This window comes from Microtus oregoni, unplaced genomic scaffold, assembly GCF_018167655.1.
Source record: "Microtus oregoni isolate MIOR12 unplaced genomic scaffold, Mior012 000047F_ref0000412, whole genome shotgun sequence".
Classification (NCBI taxonomy): Eukaryota; Metazoa; Chordata; class Mammalia; order Rodentia; family Cricetidae; genus Microtus; species Microtus oregoni.
In genome coordinates, this window is record NW_024543221.1 from 8,851,700 (window position 1) to 8,878,795 (window position 27,096).

Genomic DNA, 27,096 nt, shown 5'->3' on the forward strand with positions numbered 1-27,096 from the left:
CCACCTCTCAGGAGGCAGAGGCAGCTGGATCTCTGAGTCCAAGACCAGCCTGATTTACAGAACGAGTTCCAGGACAGCCAATGTTACACAGAGAAACCCTGACTTAGAAAAACAAAACAAAAAAACTTCCCAAATTTATTTTCTTGTTTTGGTTTTCTTAAGACAGGGTCTCTCTGCCCATCCTGCAGCCCACTATATATATATCAGGCAGATCTTGAACTCAGAGATCCGCCTGCCTCTACATTCAGAGTCTGGGATTAAGTACACCATTATGCCTGTCTGAGAGACTGACATCTTAATCTGAGGGACATGAATAATCAGATTCTCAGTATACACTCATTAGACATATTTGCTTTGGAAATACTTTTATATTTGGATGCAGCATGTTAAATATGCCAAAAATATGTCATTGCACACTTCCATGACATCTACGAGGGCAGGCTACCTGAAACACAGTTTGGCTTCAGGAAGTCTGGCCTAACTGTGAATGCACAGCTTACACTTGGGGTAGATGCAGTAATTTTGCTGGTATCACTTTCTAAAACACATGGACACCTTTCCCCTCAAAATTCATCACACTTGAGTGTGAAACACGCTTCCTACCAATCTTCATACTGTGTGTGACAGATACAAGCCTCACTTATCACTTCATGATCATCCTTATTTTCAGTATTTTCTCCAAAGCCAAATCGAGGTGAGGGTGTGCTGCTGATTGCTAGTTTCATGGAGCACAGAGTGGCGAGCAAATCAGCACCAGGGATCATCTCACTAGCTGACTCTTGCAGAATGCCAAAAGGAAGAAGAGGGAGTGGGGGATGGGAGGAGAGAGGGAGAGACATGGAGGAGGAGAGAGGGAGAGACATAAAAATAGTCCATCATTCTGATTAAAAAAGAGCTTTTGCCGTCTACAGTCCAGTTCACAAAAAATGCTCTCCTGCTGTGCAGTGGCACCCGCTTTTAATCCCAGCACTTGGGAGTCAGAGGCAGGTGGATCTCTGTGCGTTTGAGGCCAGCCTGGCCTGTAGAGCAAGCTACAGGACAGCCAGGATTGTTACACAGAGAAACCCTGTCTCGAAAAACTAAACAACACAAATAACAAAAAACAAAGACAAAACCAAAACCCTAATACTCTCATTACTCTGGTTTTATTGACTCAAACCAGACTTGGACAACACATTTTCTTCAGGCTATACACATGTAGCAAGACTAAATGGGCGAATACTCAGCCCATGCATGGATTGCCTCGGCTGGGATCAAGCTCATGAGCCTCCTTTCTGCCTTTGCCCCGTTAGCAGCTGGGATTTCAGGCATGTGCTGCCATGCCCGACTCTTGTTTTGTGTTGTCTTTTTTTCTTCTTTAGATTTTTTACAGTCAGAAAATCACTCTGACACAGAGTCACTTTTGTGATATGTAATAAACTTAAAAATACAATGAAAATAGGGGACTAAAGAGATGGTTGAAAGCACTGGCTGCTCTCTTAGAAGACTCCTGGCATCCACATGATCCCTCTATTACTCCAGATCCAGGGGATCCAGTGCCCTCTTCTGGCCTCTGTGGGAACTGCATGCATGTGGTGCATAGACACAACATACAGGCAAAAGATGCATACACATAAAATAAAATAGTACAATTAAAAAAATAAAATGGATACAAGGGAGCGACTGCTGAGGGAGCAGGCCCGAGACAAAGACTTTTGCAGGACCAGGCCCAAGCCAGGAACATTTGTGGGAACAGTCCTGAGCCAGCAACCTCTACCAGAGCAGGCCTGAACTAATGACCTCAGTCAAGCAGGCCCGAGCCAGAGACCTCTGTGGGACCAGGTGTGAATCAGCAACCTCCAAGGGAGCAGCCCTGAGCCAGTGACCTCTGATGGAGCAGGCCCAAGGCAGCTACCTCATTGGGAGCAGGGCTGAATGACCTCAGGGGTTGCAGAGGGACCCCCAGGAGCACTGAGAGTCTCCTGGGAACACAGAGTAAACTCTGGGGTGACTGGAACTGTGGCCCTGACTGCACCACGAGGAGCAACCATCTGAGCCTTGGATCCACTCGAACCTGGAAGATTGATCCCCAGAGACACAGCCCAACTACACCAGTCAGAAGAAAAGATGGGTAGGCAAGGTAGGAACACACTCAACACCACAAAGAGCAATAGGACACCAGCAAAAACTAGTGGCCCTATAACAGCAAGAGTTAAACATCCAAATATAGATGAAGCAGAAAAAAATGACCTAAAAAATAACATTAGGAGAATGTTTGAGGTCCTTAAAGAGGAAATGAAAAATTCCTTCAAAGAAATGGAGGAAAAGGCAAACAAAAAATTGGAAGAAATCAACAAATCCCTTAAAGAAAAATCAAGAAAAAGCGATAAAACAGACAAAAGAAGCGATTCAAGACTTGAAACAACTGGGAAAGATCATATGGGGTGTCACAGTACTGCCAGGGTATCCTGGCAGAAGTTTCAAGTGTCACCTGAAATCACTCCACTTATCAGAGTGATCTGGGAAAAGTACAAAATATGGGTGGGAGGTGGGCAGTGTAGAAACTGGCGTGTTTTAGGGTCCTTGGCACATGGGTGAGTTATACTTCCATGTCATAGTGGCTTCAGCCCAGAACAGCATGAGTGTCCTTAGGTTCATCAGCCCAGAGAGGGAGCCTTCTGTCACTGGCACAGATGCATCCAGGTAGGATGGGTGCTCGAGTTACGAGAAGAGATGTCCCCAGGACGACATCACATCAGCACTGTGCTAACTCACATTCCCAGGAGAAGAGCACAGCAGACACGAATCCTCACTACGCAGACATGTCAGTGATCTGGAGTTCTCCTGATTGTCAAAGGAGCCCATAAAAGTACAGAGACAGATCTCTATGGAGAAATGCGTAAAAATGCAGAGCTACTTGGCTCTGAGGCCAGTGGGAAGAAGGCTCTGGTTCAATAGAGTCACGGAAATGTTGGTAAACAGCAAACTAAGAATTTCCTGTAAGATTCTCTTAGGAATCCAAAGTCACTCGTGTGACTGTTACGTTTATAAATCTGACAGTATTACAGGCCACTGAAATCACAGGGGGTATTATACAGCTCATACACTGAAACAGCTGCTTCGTCTTCTTTAAAATACTGAAGGTTTGTATCTCAGAAGGCTTCCCACTGAAGTACTTAATGAAGTAAACAGCTTTGCTACTAAACGATCCCCATCTAATTGCTTTCTCCTCCCCATTCCTGCTGTCTTTCCATCCTTTGATGGATCTCTGTTTACTGTAACTTAATGTCTAAGATGAATTTGCAGGAAAGAAGAGTCAAACGAAGAAATGAAAGGAGACACACTTACGGAAACTGTTACTCAGAACTAGGCTTTGACTTAGAGTAATTCTACATACTTAGGACTGGAGCGACGGCTCAGAGGTTAGCAGCACTTGTTAACAGAGCAATCATGATGGTCAGAGCCTGGTTCTCAACATGTGCACGCACACACACACAACCACACACATGCCGAACACACATGCACGCGCACACACACACACAGGCACGCACACACACACAAACACACGACATCCTGCAAAGAGTTCTAACTCCAACACAGAAGAATCTGACATCCCAGAAGGGCTCCATACTCACACACAGGTATGTGTAACCCACGTATACATTGCACACACATATAAATAAAATATTCCACAATATTACAGAATCTAATCCTATCAAGGGCAATTCATATGATACACACATCTTGCTAAAGTCTATGCAAATAGTTTCAAATACAAGATTCGATAAAGTCCCAAACACTTCTCTCAAAGTATTTTGAGTACATGATGTTCAACTTGCATTAGGCACATTTGAAACCTCTTTATAATCAGCCATAGTCATCCCATCTTAGATCCTGTCTTTCATCATATACTGGTAAAAAATAGTATTTTATCTAACAAGACATTTCATGCTTGACTTTACAGAATTACGTATTAACACAAATTTACATTACTTATTAAGTTAATCAAATACCTTTTGTAGACTGGTAGGGTTTAGCTGAGTTTTGTCTATTATTTTCACAGCTACCTAGAAGAGAGAATCATTAAACTTCATTTGAGAGACGTCATTTAAGAATAAAACCCTGTAAAGAGAACATTTCTGTTTCACTCTTAACTATGCACCATTTGCTTCTATGTGGATGCTCATGCAGTCTATCCACCTTAGACACAGATGATTGACTTGTCATTAACCTCTAATGTAATAGTAATATTAGCTTGTTGTTATCTCCAAACAGAGAAAATTAGTGAGCGATTTTCTACACATCTATATCTACCTTAGCCTAGGTAGTAATTCATAGAAACTTATTCCAGCCTCTTTACAAACGCAGGGCAGCAGCAGTAACCAGGATTGTTCTCACGGTAGACAAGCTCCAGCTAGTCTGCAGCACACCTGGTCTGTAAGAGATGTGATACAGTAGAGGGGAGTCCGTCCTTAGTGCTAAATGGTCAGGAGTTCTGCTGTGAAACCGACCTGTCTGCAATGCTCTATGTGCATATATCCCAGTGTGCACCAGGGCACAGGGGCCATTCATTCCCCAACACCAACTCTGAGAAAGCTTGTGACAAGACTCTGGATCAAGGTAAACTCAAAAGGCCTGAAAACTTACCTCTCTACCTGTTAGAACATGTCTTGCCAATTTCACTTTGGCAAAATTTCCCTTCCCTATTGTTTTCTGTAAGCGGTAATTTCCGATGTGAGGCTGTTCATCTGTTGCTGACGTAATGGAGTTTCTGCACCGGGGAATGTTCTGTCTGCTACTTGACTTAGTAGGCTGGACGTGTGCTTCAGTATATCCATCCACAGATGTATGCTAGGAAAAAGCACAAGAGCTCATGGTCACTTCGATTATTATAAAAGGACACTTAAAAGACTACAAATGTTCATTAGCAGTTCACCTTCAATCAAAGTACAGCATACTACACAATTTTCAAATGCTGACACACTGTTTATCATTGCTTCCCAACTTAAGGGCCCTCACCAGTGGGTACAATATTTAAAATAAATTTTCCTATACATTTTTAAGTCTGTATTTTGATTTTCAGAATCAATAGATAGATAGATTGCTGGGTATTTGTAGTAATATCAAAGAGTTCCACAATACCTCAAAATGGAGTATAAAAAAGGTTTATTTATTTGGGGATAAACTCACAGTAAGGGTAGCGATCCACAGTCCTCTGCAGTTCACTGGGAACTAGAACCTAATCCAGCAGAAAAAAAGGGCCACACATTCTTCTGGCTTTTCATCTGCACTTATAGTACATGAGACCATGCCCAAAGTGGGCCAGTATCTTAAAGGCTATTGGCTGAGGCGTTCCCACAGCAGGTACCTCACAGGCACTGTTCCTGTAAAGGCTGTTACCATTTTAGGTTGAGTGACAGTCTATTATTACCTCATTAGAAGGGCAGCATTTTTATTACCATGACAAATATTCTCACAAATGTGGTTGTTCCTCTGATGCAGGGCTTCTTGACCTTGCTTCTTTTTCTTTTCTTTCTTTTTTTTCATGTATATTTAACTGGTATCAAACTATGTGGGGTAAAAACGATCTTGAACTTTTGATCCCATTGCCCCCACCTCCTAAATGCTGAGACCACAGAAGTGTCTCACCATACATGGTTTATGCAGTGCTGGGGGTTAATTTGACAGGATCTAGGAGACAAGCCTCTTGGCATACCTTTGGCTTTAATGGGATTAATAAGGGTAGGAAAATCCATCTGAACTGAATATAAAGCAGGAAGTGAGGTGACAATAGCATCCATTGCTCTGCTTCCCGACTCTGGATGCAATTATGACCACTGCCTTATGCTCTTGCCAGTATACCTTCCCACTATGATGGACTGTATTCCCTTGAACTGTGAGCCAGAACATACTCTTCTCTTCTGTGTGGCTTCCTGTCAGGCATCTGTCACAACAGCGAGAAGAGTAACAAATACACACTCCCACCCAGGCTATTCCAAAGACACACACACCTATATGCATGTGTGCTGAGACGGGGCGAGGGGTAGGAAACGGGTCCAACTCTTTATTTCCCATAGATAAACCACATTTCTACAAGAAAACCTCATGTGTACAATAAAACACCCTAATTTGTAACATACGGAAGTCTCCATTCTGAGCCTGAGTGTTTGAGGCTGCATTTTTGGCTCTGTGTGAACTGATGGTGTGTACAGCAAAGTGTGCGTGTTGTGTGTTCAAAGACCAGAGCTGCTGTAAAATCACACATTGGGAAATATGTGAGTGCTGCCAGAGATATCTTAGATTCATCATGTGTTTGACTGTAAACTAATACTGAGGCATTGCACTGAAATACAAAGTCTATCGGGAAATCACACGCTGTTTGGACTTGACGACAGTGGACTCTAGGATCAAGGTGGGCTCCTCTGTCTCAGACTCAAGCAAGTTTACCTCAAGAGTCCTCTGAGACTCACTGTCCTGGGCAGGCTGGCACCCTGACCCTCTAATAGGGGGGAGGAGAATAGTAAACAGCTAAGGGGTAAAAAACGCCGGGCACAGGCTGGAGAGAACTCAGTGCTCAAGAGTGTGTACCTTTTGTTTTGGTTTTGGTTTTGGTTTTTCAAGACTGGGTTTCTCTGTGTAGCTTTGGAGTATGTCATGGAACTCGCTCTGTAGATCCACCTGCCTTTGCCTCTCAAGTGCTGGATTAAAGGCGTGTACCACCACCGCCCAGCTGCATGTACTACTTCAGAAGACTTAAGTTTGGTTCCCAGGACCCTCACTCAGTGGCTCACAACTGCCTGTAACTCTAGCTCCTGGGGATCTGACACTCTTTTGACTTCCACAGGTACTGTACTTGCATGCATAAACCCACCCACAGACACACACACACAGATACACACAGACACACACACACACACACACACACACACACACACTCACTATGTAAGCAGAAATAAACTCTTTAAAAAAAAAACAACACTGTGGCCCTGAGAACAGCTAGAAGGCGAACCGTTTCCAACAGAGGTTAGTACTCATTATCCCATGGTATAAAAACGCCTGTCGTGGGAACAAGAAGCCAGAAGTGCATCCATAGAGAGACGCCTAATTGGAAATTCCAGCATGACTGCTGGATGGGGTTTCCCAGTTGTTTCTGCGGGAGCTTGTAAGTGACAGGCTTAAGCTGCTTTGCCTTCTACCTGTGGCTGGCTAGTTGTTCTACTTGCAAGCCTCACCCTCACCAGAGGGCAACATTCTGCTCTGCCTGGGCCTCGCAGGCAGAAACCCCAGCCAGCTGCCTCAATGGGGCATCTTCAGCCTTTTCTGCAGAAGCTGTGAACATCCAATTTGGTGCTATGACAGTTGCTTGCTACCTGCTCTCTCTTTTCCCTTGTCCTCCTAGCTGGACTACTCCAGTTGTCTTTGCCAGGTTTGGAAAGACCCCAATTTGATGTTTTGCTATCAGCTACTTGCTCTTAGGTCTTTAACTTTTGTTTAATAAACTTATTTATTCGAAACTGAAAGTACAGCCATTGCAGACTGTTCCCTAGAGAGAACATGCACACTTAGAAACCGTTTACTGTTGTCAATTTTTGTGACCCTCCCATTTTTTATCTAACCCCTTATGTCATGACCCACAGTTTAAGAAGCTGGGTTCTAAACTAACCAGGTAATTGGGCCAGTCACTTTCTACTCTTCTTTGTATTTTAGGCCAAAACAGTTGCCTGTCCCAAGTACAGCCCTAATCCACTCCTGTCCCACCTCCTCACATAGCCTACTGCATCTGAGAGAGAGAGGGAGTGACATCCCTGCCCGATCCCACGGTCTGTGTCTACTGCATTCCTCCTGAGTGCTCTTCTTTAGGCAAAAATATTGGTTTCCCCTGTTCATAACTTTAGTGGGTAGCTGGTCCTCCTCAGAGAGGGCTCAGAAGCTGGAGTCTCAGGCTGGCTGCCTGGTCCTCCTCAGAGAGGGCTCGGAAGCTGGAGTCTCAGGCTGGCTGCCTGGTCCTCCTCAGAGAGGGCTCGGAAGCTGGAGTCTCAGGCTGGCTGCCTGGCCCTGTTCTGACTGTTGCTCTCTCCCATCTGGTTGTATCTGCATCTCACACATCAAATTTTTACCTGTCAATGCCCTGAGGAGAAGTCTCTGATTGTAAATAAACTGCATTTGGGCAGAAGCCTTGAGTATCTGTGTCTAACTGCCATGATGGAGGGATCAGCAGACACTGGAGCAGGCAGTACCCCCGGGCCCACAGGCTGCACTTTACCCATAATCCCTGACACACTTGGGGATATAGGACCAAACTGTTATAAGGTGACCCCTTTTCTTTCAAAAGAACTAGTTCTCAACATCCGACTGTTATTTGTAAGTCTTCTCACTTGCACAGGACACATGCACAGTAGTTTAAGGACTCACAATAGAGCTTTAATTGTGAGACATTTATCCAGAACAATTATTGAGCTGGGCGGTGGTGGCGCACACCTATAATCCCAGCACTCAGGAGGCAGAGGCAGGCGATCTCTGTGAGTTTGAGGCCATCCTGGTCTACAAAGCAAGTTACAGGACAGCTAGGGCTGTTACACAGAGAAACCCTTTCTCAACAACAACAACAATACAACCATTTTTTTTTAAAAAAATACACAACTTTTCTTAGGCTTGTCAGCATCACTCAGGAGCACATCTTTCCTTAAGGGTCTCTGAAGAACTGTTGGTATAGTTTATCTCACTCCTTTCTGATCAATGGCTCAATTCTCAAGTAGAAAACCTGGCAAAAATATGGATCTAGTTCCTGCTAAATAATGGACTCAGTTTAGAACTCAGCCCTATGGCTGACAGATACAAAACACCATGACAGCCTAATTCAGCATTTCTTTGGATTTTAGTTCACACTTTTACCATAAAATAACAAATTCTAATGCTATTATTCTTTCTAATTGTCTACTCAAGTCAGCAACCTCCAATTTCTTTGGTCATTCTACAGCAGGAACAGTATGGCCCTGAAGCTTCCCTGAGTCTAGCAGGGTCCAAAGGACCCAGATGAATATCTTATCAGTCTCCATACCCGCATCCCAGGGTCCACAGACTCCAGCAGCTAACGACTAAGACTCCCTGACTAGAGCACTAGCTAGAATAAAGGCCTCCAATCTGGGAGCCTCTCGTCCGTGGACACACACTTAACTGTTCTGTGTCTGTGTTCTTACCTGGGCAGTGGAGATAGTAATAAAGGGGCCTTTGCCTCAGAACTGCCTTAGGCTATCCTGAGGATTAGATAACAGTTTGTGTGAAGGTGCTTAGAAAAGTACACGGTAAGTACTGTATGTTTGTCAAAGAAAATGATACAAACAAAGGGACAAACATAGTCATACTATCCCCCAAATAACCAAAAGTAGTCCACCTATACCCCCAAATAACCCCAAATAGTCTGCTTATCCTCCAAATAACCATCCCATTTTCCTGAGTATCTGGTACCTGCAACCAGCTCCTGGAAGATTCACCTTTCTTTTCTGTGAGCAACCAAAACCGTTCTGGCTAGTTCAAGCAGAAAGCTTTCTGGTTAGCTCAGGTAGAAACTGTTCTGGCTATCTCAAGTGCAAAAGGCATTTTAAAGTCTGCAAATAACTGAAAAAGTTCCCCACAGATGAAGCTTGTATTCAGTGAAAGAAGACAAGAACAGGCAAACAGGCAAAATAAAGTAATTGTAGATGGTACTAATGTCTGAAAATGACAGAAAAAAGGTGAGTGGGAGAAGCGTGCAGCAAGCGCTGCCTTAGACGGGATGGACAGAATAGGCAGGCAGAAGCAAGCCGTGGGCGCTACCTTAGACGGGATGGACAGAATAGGCAGGCAGAAGCATGCCGTGGGCGCTACCTTAGACGGGATGGACAGAATAGGCAGGCAGAAGCATGCCGTGGGCGCTACCTTAGATGGGATGGACAGAATAGGCAGGCAGAAGCAAGCCGTGGGCGCTACCTTAGACGGGATGGACAGAACAGGCAGGCAGAAGCATGCCATGGGCGCTACCTTAGACGGGATGGACAGAACAGGCAGGCAGAAGCATGCCGTGAGCGCTACCTTAGATGGGATGGACAGAATAGGCAGGCAGAAGCAAGCCGTGGGCGCTACCTTAGACGGGATGGACAGAACAGGCAGGCAGAAGCATGCCATGGTCGCTACCTTAGACGGGATGGACAGAATAGGCAGGCAGAAGCATGCCGTGAGCGCTACCTTAGACGGGATGGACAGAACAGATGGACATCTGTGTACCACCTGGAAGATGGCCAAGAACAGGAGCAGAGGAAGAACACTCAGGCAGTGAAATGAGAACCCAACCTCCAGTCAGCTGTGTTTTATGAGGTCATGGAAGGAAGGCACAGAGCAAAAACTAAGCATCTTTGTCCAAGGCCCTCAGCTTGAAAATTCAGTTGCCCAAAGGAAAAACTGCAGATTTCTTTTTTTTTTCTTTTTTGAGACAGGGCTTCTCTGTAGTTTTGGGGCTTGTCCTGGAACTAGCTCTTGTAGACCAGGCTGGCCTCGGACTCACAGAGATCCGCCTGCCTCAGCCTCCCAAGTGCTGGGATTAAAGGTGTTCGCCACCACTGACTATTTTTTTTTTGTTTTGTTTTGTTTTTCAAGACAGGTTTCTTTTGTGTAGCTTTAGAGCCTGTCCTGGAACTAGCTCTTGTAGACCAGGCTGGCCTTGAACTTATAGAGATCTACTTGTCTCTAAACTGCAGATTTCTACTACAGCATCCAGGTGGTCTCTAGTCACGGATATGAATCCCGGCACAACTGCCACACTAAGCCAGTAAAGGCAAGGCAGGCACAAGACTCTCTAACAAACAGGTAAAGAATAAGCAGGTGGAGATGTGAACAAGGCGATCAGCAAACAATGATAAGGACAAGGCGCATCTCTGTCCCACAGTTATAATAAAACTGCATGTAACGGCTCAGGGTGTGGTGGAAGCTTAATGAACACCACCTCTTCTATTCTTTACAATAACTCGACGGAAAAGCACAGCCCACATTTCACAGAGGAGGGGATGTGAAATGAAGAGGCTATGGACATGTAACTCTAACTCTTCCGGGTTCATCGAAGTTTGTGTGCATATCAGCTGAGGATCCAGAGATAGCTCAGCCACTGAGAGCAGTTATTGTTCTTGCAGAGGACCTAGGCTTGATCGCCAGCACCCACATGGTAGCTCACAACCAATCATAACTCCAGTTCCAGGAGATCCAATGCCCTCTTCTGGCTTCCACAGACATAATCACACATGTGAGGCACATACATGCATGCAGGAAAAATATACATATAAAATAAGGTAAATACATCTAATTTTTTTAAAGGTGGGATTAATTACCCTGTTGATACAAGAAAGGAAAACTGCATTGGCCGTTTCACTTGGGCAAGAGTTCTTCCATTGCTTGAACTATTTCTGACTTGGGTAGCGTGGTAAGTCTGGAAAACTAACTGCATTTTATAGATATTAGGGAAAAGAGTAGAAATCTTGAAAGTCAACAGAAAAATCTTGAGAGTCATCAAATACTTCCACAATTTGGCTCAGTGTAGTCTCAAAATTATATCTCAAAATTAGACCCCAATTTCAATTGTTAAATTCAAATCCTCCCACAAGGGTGTGTCATGCTTGTTTTTGTTCCAGGCAAGGAGTATTTTCTTCCGCATGGTGCCTCACTTCACCAGCCTGGCTATGATTTCTTTTCATTATCCTCATTACTCAACTGTTGTCAAGCCCGATATTAAAGGAACAAGTGCCTATCTTCCTGCAGGCATAAAAGGAAACAGTTGAGTGGGAAGAGTTCTTCCACTTGGCTCCCACAATGAAGTAAAGGACTTGAGTTAATAGCAATCATTCCAAGTCATTCCAGAGCTGCTAGCTTCAGCTTAAATCCCCACCTCTCCCACCTCACTCTTCACTGATTCATTTACTCACTCAGTAAAACTTTATTTTAATCTATTATGTACACCGTGTTGTCCCATATGAGAGGACAAGAGAAAGTTAAACAGACAAAATATCTGTCCTCAAACAATTCCTACTTCAGCAGAGGGAAGCGAAGAGAGAAAGGGACAATAAATATGTGAGCCAACAAGGAGCAGTTCCTGGTATGCAAAGCAGTGAGGCACGTCAGGGGCTATAAGGCAAGGGCTATCACAGAAGGTTGGCATTTGAGAAGAGACTAGAGGGAAGTAAAGGCCTAGAGTGAGAGAGGAGAGATGGGGAGACATCGGCTCGTGAAGCATTCTTTGACAAAACAAGCACTTCACATTTCCCTCTGGAAACACTGAAGCTGTGAGAGTAACCCCCCACCCCACCCCATCTCATGACCTCTGCTCATGGGTAGTCACACAGGCCCACACCTACGTCTTCTGGTCCTTCTCAAGTCATGGCAAGTTGAAGGTGCTCAATGTCTAACCAAGAGAGAAGAGAAGACCAAATACATCTCAGAGAACAAGGAGCCTACCCACTCTTCAAGAAGACTAGGACTTTCTCCTTCGTGAGATCCTGGCAGTAGCCGAGGAAAGGAGGCTACCAGGAGACACTCTAACAATAGAGACACACCCTCCAAACCACCCCGGGGTGGACAGCACACTCAGACTGTCTGCTGTGCTGCAATGACACCTAAGATTACTTAAAGCTGTGGTAATGTATTAAAACCCAGACCACTATCAAATGGGTACCGTGTTTTCTTATAGATACATACCTGGCTTGGTGACACTTCCTGCCAAGGGAGCCCACAGAGAATGAGGCTGCAAGGCAGGGCTGCAACAGCTTTGCCCCAGGCTGGGCAATGTTACTTTCTAGATAAATGACAGCAGCACAGACACAGGCCCTGGCCACTTCAAACTAATGACCACACTGCAAAAGAATCTGGAGATTATACTTTGACTAACAGGAAGAACTTGTATTGGACCAACCTGCCAGCAGAATAGAACATATAGTTTTCTAGACAAAACATTAAAGGCAATTCTTAGGCAGCTTAGAAAAGCTAAAGCAAAATTGGGAAAGAAGTCTAGGATGTAAGAAAAGAATCTACACTAAGCAAAACTCTCCTCCTCATTTAAAGAGGTCTCTCAGAACCAGGTATGGTAGGTAGCACACACCTTTAATCCCAGCACTCCGGAGACAGAGATGGCTCTGTCTGAGTTTGAGGCCAACCTGATCTGCATAGTGAGTTCCAGGACAGCCAGAGCTACAAAATAGAGACGAGGAAGAAAAACCAAAAAGAAAAAAAAAATTGGAAGTCTCTCTACATTCTCTATATAACTGAGGCTGGTGGTGACCCCACGGCCTTCCTGCCTCAGCTTCCTGAGCGCTGGGAATGCAGGAGTGTGCCACCAGGCCCAGGGAAATTGTACCCCCCCTCCCCGACAGTTTCCATCTGGAAACAAACCCTAATCCATTTAGTTCCAGACAACTTAAATTCAAGTAGGAAACAAGTCACACTAGCTAAAGGGATCTGTGGATGCAGATGCGAATAACAAAAATGCCTAGAAAGTGTGAGAAAATCTTGAGAAAAATTAAGTCACAGAGGATTGTGGAATTCTTATATGAATTACAAGAGCTTTTCTAAGTATGAGCAAAAGAATCTCCAAAAAGCACATTTGAGGCTGTGGGCAGAAGCCAATGGGAAGTACTGCAGTTTTGGGGGTGGGGGTTGGTGCAGACTGCCTAGAATTTGCAGTTTGAGAAAAAAGCTTGAAAACAAACAAACAAAGAAACACAATCCAAAGTCTATATCCAATAAGAGCTCAAAGATCTTGTTAACATGGACATGACACTGCAGGACTGTTAAAACAGTGGTCAGAGAGAGCGAGTGGGGTGAAGAGTTCCAGAAACAGAAAATGTGTGTGTAGATATGGTGAGTACACGCTTTCCCACTCCAGAAACAGAAAATGTGTGTGTAGATATGGTGAGTACACGCTTTCCCACTCCAGAAGCAGTAAATGTGTGTAGATATGGTGAGTACACGCTTTCCCACTCCAGAAACAGCAAATGTGTGTAGATATGGTGAGTACACGCTTTCCCACTCCAGAAGCAGTAAATGTGTGTGTAGATATGGTGAGTACACGCTTTCCCACTCCAGAAACAGAAAATGTGTGTGTAGATATGGTGAGTACACGCTTTCCCACTCCAGAAGCAGTAAATGTGTGTAGATATGGTGAGTACACGCTTTCCCACTCCAGAAGCAGTAAATGTGTGTAGATATGGTGAGTACACGCTTTCCCACTCCAGAAACAGAAAATGTGTGTGTAGATATGGTGAGTACACGCTTTCCCACTCCAGAAGCAGTAAATGTGTGTGTAGATATGGTGAGTACACGCTTTCCCACTCCAGAAACAGAAAATGTGTGTATAGATATGGTGAGTACACACTTTCCCACTCCAGAAACAGAAAATGTGTGTGTAGATATGGTGAGTACATGCTTTCCCACTCCAGAAGCAGTAAATGTGTGTGTAGATATGGTGAGTACACGCTTTCCCACCTCTCAAGCTCTTCAAAACCTATATGGTCATTTAAAGTAGAACATTATCATGCTGTATGCTGAACAGAGACACGGAAGTAAGCACGTGTGGCAATGCATGCAGAGGCTGGGGACTGGTCTAGTGTCAGAGTCTGTGTAGGCTGCAATAAACTGTGCATGCATTCTACAACTCCACAGAAGTGCACCTGAAAACACAGCGCAGTAATAAGAAGTCAAAAAGAAATTACAATGGAATATTAGAATACACTTTTAGTATCAGGACATAGATGGGCTGAAAGTAAAATGATGGAAAAGACAGGCAAAACAATCTGTGCATATAGAACAACTGGAAACACCATGAGCACATCAGATAAAATCGACTTCAACATAGTGTAATGCAAAGGGAAGAGTTATTTCACAGCAGACAAAGGCGATCAGGAAGGCATAAAGATCCTAAACATATGCCTAATAACTGACAGAGCGGAAGTTCAACCAAAGCAAACCCACAACAACCATGGCTGAAGAGAATCTACTTAAAAGGACACTGTAGTGCTGACCACACAGAGAGGAAGGGAGGCCACAGCTTATCAGAACGCATGCATCTGAGGCTCGGTGTCAAGGGCCCTTCCCCAGCTGACACCATGCTCACTCTTCTCAGCATACCACTCTGGCTTGTTGCCATGGACACAGAGAAGCTCAACCCTTTACAGGGCATGGCTGAGGATCTTCCTTGTGGGACTCAGTGATGTGGGAGGTGATTTATGCTGTTAATATGTCTTATTGCCATTGGTCAATGAAGAAGTTGCTTTTGGCCAATGGCTTAACAGAGTAAAGCCAGGCTGAAAGAAATATAAAGAGAGAGTAGGCGGAGTCAGGGGGAAGCCGTGTAGTCACAGCTGGGTACAGATGCCTCCACTGGAGCCCGCCGAAACTTTGTTGGTAGGCCACAACCTCATGGTGATGCACAGATTAATGGAGATGGGTTAGTTTAGGATATAAGAGCAATCTAGAAATATGTTTAAGCTGTTGGCCAAACAGTATTGCAACTGATACAGAGTTCTGTGTGATTATTTTTGGTCTGGGTGGCTGGGAACCAACAAGCAGCTTCCCCAAACAACTCAGAACATAAGGATCAAACAATCAATCTTCCCCACCAGGAACTCTCCCTTATTTTTGGTGTGCTTCCTTGTTACACAAAGGGATCACACAAGTCCTTTTGGAAACTAACCAATGATTATTTTACTTAAGTCTTTAAAATAAGTAAGATCTCTTTAGGCATGTCGCTCAGTGGTATAGCACTTGCCTAGCGTGACTGAGGCTCACGAGTCAATCCTCGGCACCACAGAACAAAACAACACAACTGCAAAACAATCAACACAACTCAAAATCTTTAACACTATAACAAATAGGAAAATGATTTTATTTTATACTTCATGGCTTTGATGACATTCATATACCCATCTCTAGAAGCATAAGACATAAAAACTTAAGTTTAGCAATTTAAAAAAGCTGGTTCTTAAGCTGCCATAAAACCTTTTGACAGCTCCAATGCTAAGCACTGCAGGTCCTTTTCAAGAGTAGTAAAGATTCTTAAACACTGAGTCATCTCTCCAGCTCCAGTGACTTTACCTAAAACCAGAAACCTAATCACCACAGTTAAATTTGTCCATAATGAAAAAGCAGGAGAGAAGCAACGCCACAGAGTTTCAAGGAGGAGAGAACTACAGACGCCATTTGTAAACGGAGGCAGCTCATTTGTTCTCAGCTGTCCAGAAACTATATTAACTACATCATTGCTTAGCCTATTAGCTCAGGCTTCTTATTGGCTAGCTCTTACATCTTTTTTTAAAATTAATTATGCTTTTTTTAGATTTATTTATGTATTTGTTATGTATACAACATTCCCTCCATGAATGCCTGCATGCCAGATCTCATTATAGGTGGCTGTGAGCCACCATGTGGTTGCTGGGAATTGAACTCAGGACCTCTAGAAGAGCAGCCAGTGTTCTTAACCTCTGAGCCATCTCTCCAGCCTGCTCTTACATCTTATGTTAACCAATTTCTATTCATCTATGTATCTTCACAAGGCTCATGGCTTACCAGTAAGGTTCTCCAGCGTCTTTCTCCTTTGGCAGCTACATGGTGTCTCCCTGACTCCACCTACTCTCTCTATATATCTCTTCTAGCCTGGCTATATTCTGCCCTCCTATAGGCCAAAGCAGCTTCTTTATTAACCAATGGTAATAAAACATATTCATAGCATACAGAGAGGAATACCACATCAAATATGTCTGAGTAACAGACTCAGACACAAGGGAAAATTCAGGACACTGAAATGTCAAAATTTGTACTTCATGTCAATAGAGAAATAATGTTATAACAAGTAGGAAAAAACAAACTTAGATCTCTTGATACAGAGAGAGAAATCTTCAGTAGATAAATCTTCAATAGGCTAAGGACAGACAGACAGACAGACACACACATACACACACACACACACACAAACACACACAGAGGTTGAGGAAATAAGCAGCAAGCACATAATGGCTTTTCTGTCTGTGTGTCTGTGTATTTTCTGTTTATGTGTATGTGCATTTTTTATTTGTATGTCTATGTAATTTCTGTTTGTGTGTCTATTTTCTGTTTGTGTGTCTGTGTATTTTGCCTCATGTTTGAAATGTCTAAGTATGACAGAAAGCAGAAGCCATAAAAGCTTAATGCCACAAAACTTGAAAACACTGGATGGATGATGTTTCAGTCCGCTGAAACAAAGTCTTGTTGTATGCAGCTTTGCCCCACTCCCGCCCTGTAGGGAGTAAAGGCAACATAATGCCCAGTGCTGATTTAAGAAAAAACAAAAAACTCTCTTTATAGCAGAAGTAAAAATTAATAAGATGAGAAAAGATAATTGCAACATACTGGGCACAGAGTTGATTTTCTAATACTAAACCTTCATCAAATCTATGACATAGAGTATATACAGAGGACACAGAGCATATGCTTGACTTTTAGGGTTATGAGGCCAGCCAATCATGACAAGGATAGCTATACACTGGTGCTGCAATGAATAACTTTTCAGGTGTCAGACTGTGGTGTGGAACCACGGCCTGTATTCTGTCAATTACATTTTAAATAAATGCTGATTAGACAGTAGCCAGGCAGGAAGTATAGGCGGGACAACCAGACAGGAAGTAGAGGTGGATCAATGAGAATAGGAGAATTCTGGGAAGGAGGAAGCCCTTTCCTTTGCAGTTTTGAGCCCGCCATAGAAGAAGCAAGATATGACTGCCTCGCTGAAAAAGGTACTGAGCCATGTGGCTAGCATAGACAAAAATAATGGGCTAAGATAAGTTATAAAAATTAATAAGAAGCCTGAGCTAATGGGCCAATCAATTTATAGTTAATGTAGACCTCTGTGTGATTTCTTTGGGACTTAATGACTGTGGGAACTGGGCAGGACAGGAAACTCAGTCAACAAGACTGCTGAAGATTAAAGTTAGAGAGTGTTATCTGGTAAAATATACTAAAATTAGGACGCTCTTATTATTGGCCAACTAGAAAACTGATACAGATTTTATAAAAGAGAACTGGGAAACACCAAAACTGGAGGGGATGTAGCTCAGACTGTGGTAAACACATTCCGAACATGAACGAGATGTTGGGTTCAATCCCCAGCACCTCCTCACCCAAATCATTCCTTCAGTCCTTAGAGTACTAAATTTATTTGTAGTTATTTCTGCAACAGACATAATCACAGGCACACCTGAAGACGGGCCGATAAAGGCACTTACTGCAGCTCTGTCTTGGCAGGAGCAGCACTGCTGTGGAATGTTCCTCTACACTGTGTGAAGATGTGCCACTGTGATTGGTTTAATAAAGAGCTGAATGGTCAACAGCTGTGCAGGACAGACAGGATTTCTGGGGAGAGAGATGAAGATGAGGGGGAATCTATGCTTGTGGACTGCACCAGAGAGACGCCAATGAGATATGGAGGCAGCTGGACATACAGAATGAAAGACAGGAAAAAAGCCACATGGCAAAATGTAGATTAATAGGAGCAGGTTAATTTAACCTATAATAACTAGTAGAACAAGCCTAAGCTAAGGCTAAGCAATAATTTATTATAAGTCTCTATGCCATTATTTGGGGGCTGGAAATCCAAAGATAGTCTGACAAGAAAGCTTGCTACACAGCATAAACAGCTATCAACAGGAACTGGTGCTGTGTGGATGGCATGTCCTTGTGAAGGCGTGCATGAGCACGAGCAGACATCATCCATATGTTCAGTAAGCAGAGATTCCTCCAGACAGTTCCACAGAGACAAAATGTGAGTAATACTCTCTAGGGAAGAAAGCTAGGAGGCATAGAAACGCTGCGGTGCATGAATACTTTATTTTTCTGTTGTATATTTAAAATATATACAATGTTATTTTAACTGAACATATATTAATCTTTATAATTAAAAGTAGTTATAAAGCTAGGCGGTGGTGGCGCATGCCTTTAATCCTAGCACTCGGGAGGCAGAGGCAGGCGGATCTCTGGTTCGAGGCCAGCCTGGTCTACAAGAGCTAGTTCCAGGACTGGAACCAAAAAGCTACAGAGAAACCCTGTCTCAAAAATCAAAAAAAAAAAAGTAGTTATAAAAATGTAAGAGAATGGGCAAAAGGATGGAGCCAGCATCCACTATGGCTCACTATGTACCATGCACGTGAATAACTTACCCAAATCAGTTTGGTTACATTAACTGAATGCATACTCAATGTGTACTGCTAGACGGAAGTGGACAGACGCCTTTATGGGAAGAGTTCAGAGGACAGACACACAACGTGGACAGGAAGAAAGACGAGCAGACTATTGGGTTCCTGAGAGAACACATGGAAGATCACCTCACATTTCCCTGATTCCCCACGCCGCCCAGCACAGAGGACTGCAAATGTTAACTGGGGCCACCAGAGGCAGTCGTCTCAACACCACAGTTTCTAGCTCCTCACTGCTCAGCACTTCTCACAAGTGGCCAGAGAACAGCAGAGACTGGACTCTGACACTCCCACCGAGCTCCCACTTGATGGTGAGGTAAACTGAGGCGAATCCTCCCCACTGATCCTGAGCAAACGTGCTATCTACATGAAAATGTCCCATTCGAAGGGTGTGGGGGGACATGATGACAACAGCCCCACTGATGGACACTGGATGCTGGAGTGAAGGGAAGGAAAGATGGGAAAAAATCGTGGAAGAAGAACTACCCCACAGTGTGGTCAGAGTTGCTTCAAAGTGAGGCAGCAGTCCCAGCTTCCAGAAGATAAGCAGACATTTAAGGACACCAGAGGTCTGCGGTGCCCAGGCTCACCACATAGCTGTCAGCTCTGTCCACTACGTTTTTCCTTCTCTCAGAGGCAAAACAAATGCTGTGTCCCAGCAGAGGCTTTGTAAGTGTTTTCTCTGTGAGCCTCACCTAAGAATTCTGTGTATAATAAATCTCCCATACCTAAAATTGTGAAGTGACTTACATACAATCAGACTTGTTCACTGCAAGACAGTATTTAAAATCCCAGAAGGTAGGGCAGAAGAGAGACAGCTCAGTGGCTAGGAGCTTAGTTGCTCTTGCAGAGAATCTGAGTTCAATTTCCAGTACCCACACGGTGGCTCACGACCACCTGTAACTCTAGTTCTTCTGATTTCCATGGGCATGTGGCACACATATGTACACACAGGAAAAACATTTATTCACATTAAATAAAGAAATCTTGCCAGGTGGTGGTGGCACACGCCTTTAATCCCAGCACTAGGGAGGCAGAGGCAAGCAGACCTCTGAGTTCAAGGCCAGCCTGGTCTACAGAGTAAGTTCCAGGACAGGCAGGGCTACACAGAGAAACTCTGCCTCAAAAAAACCAATAAATAATTAAAACTTAAGAGAAAATATGTAAAACTACAGAGGGTAGAACATAACTTAAATGGTGATCAGGAAGAAGCTTTGTTAACTGGACCCCGAAAGTGGAATACCAAGCAATTAAAAAAAAACAAGCTATTCACATATGTATTGATGTGGCATAATCTCAAGATATACTCAGAAAAGAAAAAACCAGAACATGAAGAATCATGCACTATCATTTGTCTCAGGAAGCTCTGCATCTGTGTAAACCATCACCCTTTAGTTTCCATGAAGAAAGACTCCAAGACACTCCCACCCATCAGGAACACACACACACACACACACACACACACACACACACACACACAGAATGATGTCCTGTTTACACACCCTTCCAATCACTTTTAGGCGGCTAACAATTCCTAACAATGTAAATGCTGTGTAAACAGTTCCCATACTACACTGTTTAAGGAACAGGAAGAAAGTGAAATTCTACAGGCATTCAGTACAGATGCAATCCATCACCGATTTTAAACATTATTTTTAAGACACTCTTGATTTAGTTCAAGGATACAGGGCCCACAGACCCAGATGGCCAGCTGTGTGTGTCCAGGCTCTTCAACAACTCCAGAGGGGAAAGAAGAGTTGTTACTAGGACCCTTCTGGACATTAAAAGTGCTTATCTATTTGAATCTATCGCCTGTCATCAAAAATACCTCAAATATTACAAGCAGCTGGTCTCTATCTAGTAAGTACTGATTTCTTGGCAAATCAGCTAATTATGCCTGAATCCATTCACCAAATGTTAATGTGCTAACGTTTGTCACCTTCTGTTTCATGATTTGTGGTTCCTTCATCTGGCTGCTTCTCCCCAATTCCCGCTGAATCCCCACTACAAGCAGAGTATACTTGCAACTAGGTGTAATCCCTCAGAACAGGAATGCTACCGCTAGTCCAAGAACAACAGCAAGAATGGTCCCTTACAAAAACTGACAATGTCCTCTGTGTTGAGTGCCCACGTAAACGTAACTTTATTTAATCCTTGTAAACTTGAGAAATTGATAACATTATCCAATTCAAACAGGAGACAGCAAAAGCTTAGCAAATAAAACAGATCACCAGCAGGCTCACAGCTGATAGATGGCAGTTTCTGCAGGCAAATTCAGATGTCTTACCACAAAGACCTTCACTAACAGACTACGCTACTCCTCAAACCTTGCTCCTGCCTCAGCATTAGCAGTCTCTATGCATGCGAAAGGTAGTCTCGGGACTCCTCCCGAGCTGAGCATCTGCACAGAGTACACCTTACCAGCCCTCACCTACGTGGCAAGTTTCATAGGGCTGGTCGGAGGCCTTGCCAATAACCAAAACAACATGGTAAGAGGAAGAGACCAAAGACATGAGCAGAGTTCTTCAGAATGTGACAGCCTAATCCTGACGACCTAAATTCAATCCTAGGAAACACATGGTACAAAGAAAGAATCAACTCAAGTTGTCTTCTGACATCCACACATGTGCTATGGCATGTGCACACACATGGATACACATGTACACACACATTAAAAAATCTGATTTAAAAATGCAATAACTACTGGGAGTACAAGCATACAGCTGCATTTCAGCATTGCGCCTGCTCCTCTAAACTTATGGACAATGGAAGCTGTGTTTAGCCAAACAGCTAAAGGAGTTCTGTGAAAATGACCATAGGACATGGTGGCCCTCAGGAAGACTCGGTACCAGCTCCCTTTAAAGTAGGCCATTAATTGACCAAAGACATCAAAGGGGTCCAAGTGATGGTTGAGGCCGAGACCTGAATCGTCCGTGTTACAGCTTAAATTTGTGCTGTGTACGAGGGACGGACAAGCATTAGGGGTATAATTAAAATGGAATTATTTCCCCTTAAGCTCTACTCATTTTTCACACCCAATATTCTACTTTTAAGGAAAAGATTTTGGCAAACAATGTCTCATCGAGGCAAAAATGAAGAACTCTGCATTAAATTTTAAACCCTTTTGCATAAAATAGGTAGCTTTGTGCTCCCTGCAATTAGGAGGAGAGCAACATTGCTCTCCTCAGCTGTCCTGGAACTCACACTGTAGACCAGACCATGTTGGTCTTGAAAGCAAAGATCCGCCTACCTCTGCCACCCACGTGCTGGGAGGAAAGGTGTGCACCAATATCACCCCACAGAAAGTAAATTTCTAAAAGAAAAGAATGCATATAAAAAATTAAAGCGATACTGCAAAGTTTGCTCTTTAGTATTTGAATAAAAGTCCTGATGAAGAAAAAGACAGTGATTGAGTATTATTTCAAGAATAATTTATAAATAAACCTTATAAATTTCAAGACCACATTAAGAAATACTTGCTTAGTGGTAGCGGTGCACTCCTTTAATTTCAGCCTTGGGAGGCAGAGACAGGTGGATCTCTGATTTCAATGCCAGCCTGTCTACAGAGTGAGCTCCAGGACAGCCAAGGCTACATAGAAAAGCTCTGTCTTGAAAAACCAGGTAAGAAAGAAGGAAGGGAGGGAGGGAGGGAGGGAGGGAGGGAGGAAGGAAGGGAGGGAGAAGAGAGAGGAGGGGAGAGGGAGAGAGAGAGAGAGATGAGAGAGAGAGAGAGATGGGGGGGGGACTCAAAAGCCAAAGCTGCTGAAGAGATAAACATGGTTCGGAACTATGGAGGTCAATGGAATAAATCTATTATGTTTTACATTACTTGGTAAGGTCCAAGTGTATATACAGTACTGCTGACTCTGCAGCTAGCATTATTTCCTGATATAAAACAGCTGTGCTCAGGCCACCTGGACTGCAGTTCAGCAGACCCTTACACCTACACCATGAGGGACCTGCTCAGAAGGTATGCTTGAAAAATAATGTGTATATACATCTGGATTGGCACTTTTTTTGTGTATTGTCATGACAGCTAAATTATTAACCATGCATGACTAGTGCTGACTAATTTGTCCCACACCAAGAAAACGTTGTGACGTAAGATTGCCTGACACAGGATGTCTTTTTCTTTAGATTTACTTTTATTCTTTTAAAAATTGAGCGTGTGCACACAAGCCAGAGGTGTCTGATGCCCAGGAGCTGGAGTTACAGGTGGTTGTGAACCACCCAGCATTGAGTGCTGGGACTTGAACTCAGATCTCTTAGAGGAGCAGTAGGTTCTTTCTCCTCTCTCTCCCTCTCTCTCCTAACCAAGCATCCCTGGCTGTCTTGGAACTAAGTGGGTCAGGCTGGTCTTGAATTCACAGAGACCTGCCTACTTCTGCCTTTCAAATGCTGGGCTTAAAGGCCTATGCCAGCACAGAAGGCCAGTATGCACTTGCGATCAGTGAGCTATCCTTCAGTCCTTAGCACAGGTTCATAGCAGGGGATGAAGAACAGAATTCCGGAAAGTCAGATCTATGACTGCCTTCTCCCAGCTCCCGTCACTGTTCACACTCACACAGCAAACCAACTTAAAACACTCTCATAATTTGTATTAAGTGAAAGCCCAGAGAACAGAGAAAAATTAAATCCGTGGGCTACTTAAAAGCCATTTAATGCAACAGTTTCTGTTTCAACTCTTATCAACTAATGTTTCAATGAACAAGCACACACACTTTAGCCTGGCAAGCATCTGATTCTCCACTACTCTCTCTAACAGAAGCGTTGACTTTCAATAAAATGCAACAAATGGAGAAAACATGTGCAGAGGAGGCACAACTCCGGATGTAAATAAAGTCACCAGTTTTTCTGAGGAAAAATGGGGCAGGGGGCCAGCTCCAAATAAAACGTTTCTATAAAAATAAGTTTTGATTGTTTGCTTCCACACACAGTTACACAGTGGTTAGGAGAAAGGGGTCTGAAGTTTGGCCACCTGGTTTGGATTTTGGAACTTCAACGGTCCAGCGTGTCCTTTAAGCTAGGTAACAACAATGGGGAAACGAGCATTAAGTAATACCAACGTCACCTGCCAGGCAGAGGCAGGAATTCAAGGCCAGCCTATTTTACATGGTAAGCTCCAAGAAAACCAGGGAGCTAGGGCGTGCACACACACTCTAAATCAAGCAATCTCAGGTCTCAGAGCTTATGCTAAGCTGTCACCCAACTGCAAACGTCTTTTCTGACCGTCGTTTCTAGGAGCCTCCCCACCAGCTTCCGAGCGTCTTTCGACTATTCTCATAACGTACCAGTACCTACTTACCTGTGTGTGCTGCTAAATATACTTGCTTTTATCAGACTTCTCCTGTAGGGACAGGAATCTTCATTGATCTATCATGTACTCCTGAAGCCTAGGACAATGTCCAGGATGTATAAGTAGGAACTCAAAGGTCTGTTGAGCACTAGGCAATGCAGTACGGGGTGATTTTAAACATCTGATAGCTGTGGACATAGTTATCCAGGCGTCAGTGTTCATGGCTTTTCTGTTCTTTCTAATTCCCTTCACTGTCCTTGCAGGTCTTTTTTATGTCACTCAGTGCTGCACTGATTCACTACTGCTTGGAGGGTTCCTTTGTCTGTTAGGAGCTGCCACTGAGATGGATGATTTCTTTGAAAAGGCCACCACAAACAATTCATTTTTTCCTTTTTGAGATTGGATCTCATGTTGTCCAGGCTGGCCTGACCTCCCCATGTACACCAGGCCGGCCTGACCTCCCCATGTACACCAGGCCGGCCTGACCTCCCCATGTACACCAGGCCGGCCTGACCTCCCCATGTACACCAGGCCGGCCTGACCTCCCCATGTACACCAGGCCGGCCTGACCTCCCCATGTACACCAGGCCGGCCTGACCTCCCCATGTACACCAGGCCGGCCTGACCTCCCCATGTACACCAGGCCGGCCTGACCTCCCCATGTACACCAGGCCGGCCTGACCTCCCTATGTACACCAGGATGGCCTGACCTCCCTATGTACACCAGGCCGGCCTGACCTCCCTATGTACACCAGGCTCATAAGCCTCAGTCTCATAAGCGCTGGGATTCCAGGAGTGTGGCACCCCACAGCTATTCACTGAAGGATGTGCCAAGGACCACATTCTGCCGATGTGGCAAGAGGCAGTCTTTACCAGGCAGGGACTGTCTCATCTCAGCGCTGTGTCTGGCAAGTCACCTCTCCACACAGTATGGGGAAGGTCTGACAGAGGCAAAATGTAAAAGGGTTGTGAAGGAGGGTTTTGAGTGTTTACTGGAAACCTCAGTAATTACACGGTTCATTAGGGGACCTTTAAATTCCTTCATTAACTATGACTGAAGTTTTACCTTAACTACCATTTTTACTGGTAATAATAATATCCCACAGGCAATCCAAACTACTATGGAAGTTCTCACAAAAGCAAGTCATGTACCCAATACCGTCCCAGTGCTGTGGAAGTTTACACAGATCCTCAGCAAAACAGGGAAGACAGCTATGTGTGCACATAAACATACACACACACACGTTAGCACACACACAATGCTAGTACAAGATGCCAGAATACTCTCTCTTAAAAGGATCACTCCTTATTTTGAGATCACGCATGGCCTCCTGTCAGTTTGCTCTTAGGTAAGTACAGTGATAGTTCATGGTGAGTTTCCCCCACTTACCAATATTTGAGAAACCATTGGCAGTGCTGCTGTTTCGTAGCCAAAAGGCTTTTGTTCTTGTTTTTTTGCAGGTCATGTCTGTCCATGAGATTCTGAAATCCAGGACACACAGACATTTATTGACATAGTGGTCACCTGGCCAAACTCCACATGCAGAGGAGCTGTTCTTTTTTTTTTTTTTTTTTTTTAAGAACTGTCTCTTCATTTAATAAAGCCAAATTTTCTTTAAACTATTGGACAAACGGTTATAAAGGAAGCAATATTAATAAAAGTTTCTGTGTGTTTGAAAATGGGACAGGAATTCTTCAGGAAGTACTTAAATCTTGTCGCATTCACGACTGTGAAACTGCACTTGGCTGTAGGGACTCCTTTAGCTTCCCCTGTCATAGATAAACTGAGCACATCCAGAACAGGCATTTGATGTGTTTAACTCTTGCCCACAGCAGTTTACACTGGGGCTGTCAAAGCTGTCTTCAGTCCCTAAAACCTCTACTGCCCTGAGTCCTCCCTTCTCACAGCATCGCCCCTGTCATGGCACTGCCTATGCACCTCCCCACCAAAGCTACATGCGCACTAGGATCCAACACCTCCAAACCGTTCCCCAGGAGCACCTCTCTAGCCCTTCATCTGGACTCTCTTGTCCATATTTGTTTGGCCATCCCTGCTATCCCGAAGCCTTCCCACTACTGCTCCACACAGATGCACACAGACAGGGTGCCTCTGTGGTGCTTTTTGACTGCAAATCCCAAATGAGGCCTTGCTATCACCTGACAACCCCCTGTACTTGGAATATGCTCGCTTCACCCATCTCTAAAGATTCTGTTCGGTGCTCTCTCACGCCTCCCCACTTGCCAGCTGCTGCCTTTGCTTTACACAGCTCACTAACAATACAGATAATATCAGAACCACTCGGTCGCCAATCTGCAGCGCAGAATCAACGCCCTACTCATAACTCCTAGAGTTTCTGCCATCACGAAGTGACCCTGCTGCTATCAGAGTCTAGAGAGTACGATGGGTGCTGCAGAGACAAAAGAACAGAGAGAATGTCACCCACGTCAGACAGAACTGCTGGATTTGTTGGCATTTTGAGCTGGTGATGCTGACAGACCTGAAGCCAGTGTAAGAGTGCAGATGGACTTGGTTGGTGGAGGCTGAATCAAAGACAATAGGAACTTACTAGCAGCTACAAGAACTTCTTT

At 44.1% G+C, this 27,096-nt stretch overlaps 1 protein-coding gene across 2 annotated transcripts in view; it reads right to left on the reverse strand.

Moving 5' to 3' along the window:
- The window catches only part of Mark1 (microtubule affinity regulating kinase 1), a 109,362-nt gene that overhangs the window by 57,103 nt on the left and 25,163 nt on the right, over positions 1-27,096 (reverse strand). For both annotated transcript variants that reach the window (XM_041635301.1, XM_041635300.1), the window contains exons 2-3: positions 4,627-4,830; positions 3,993-4,046 (exon numbers count right to left, since the gene is read on the reverse strand). In XM_041635301.1, the coding sequence (XP_041491235.1) occupies positions 3,993-4,046; positions 4,627-4,830 (258 nt within the window). The remainder of the gene's footprint in view (positions 1-3,992; positions 4,047-4,626; positions 4,831-27,096) is intronic.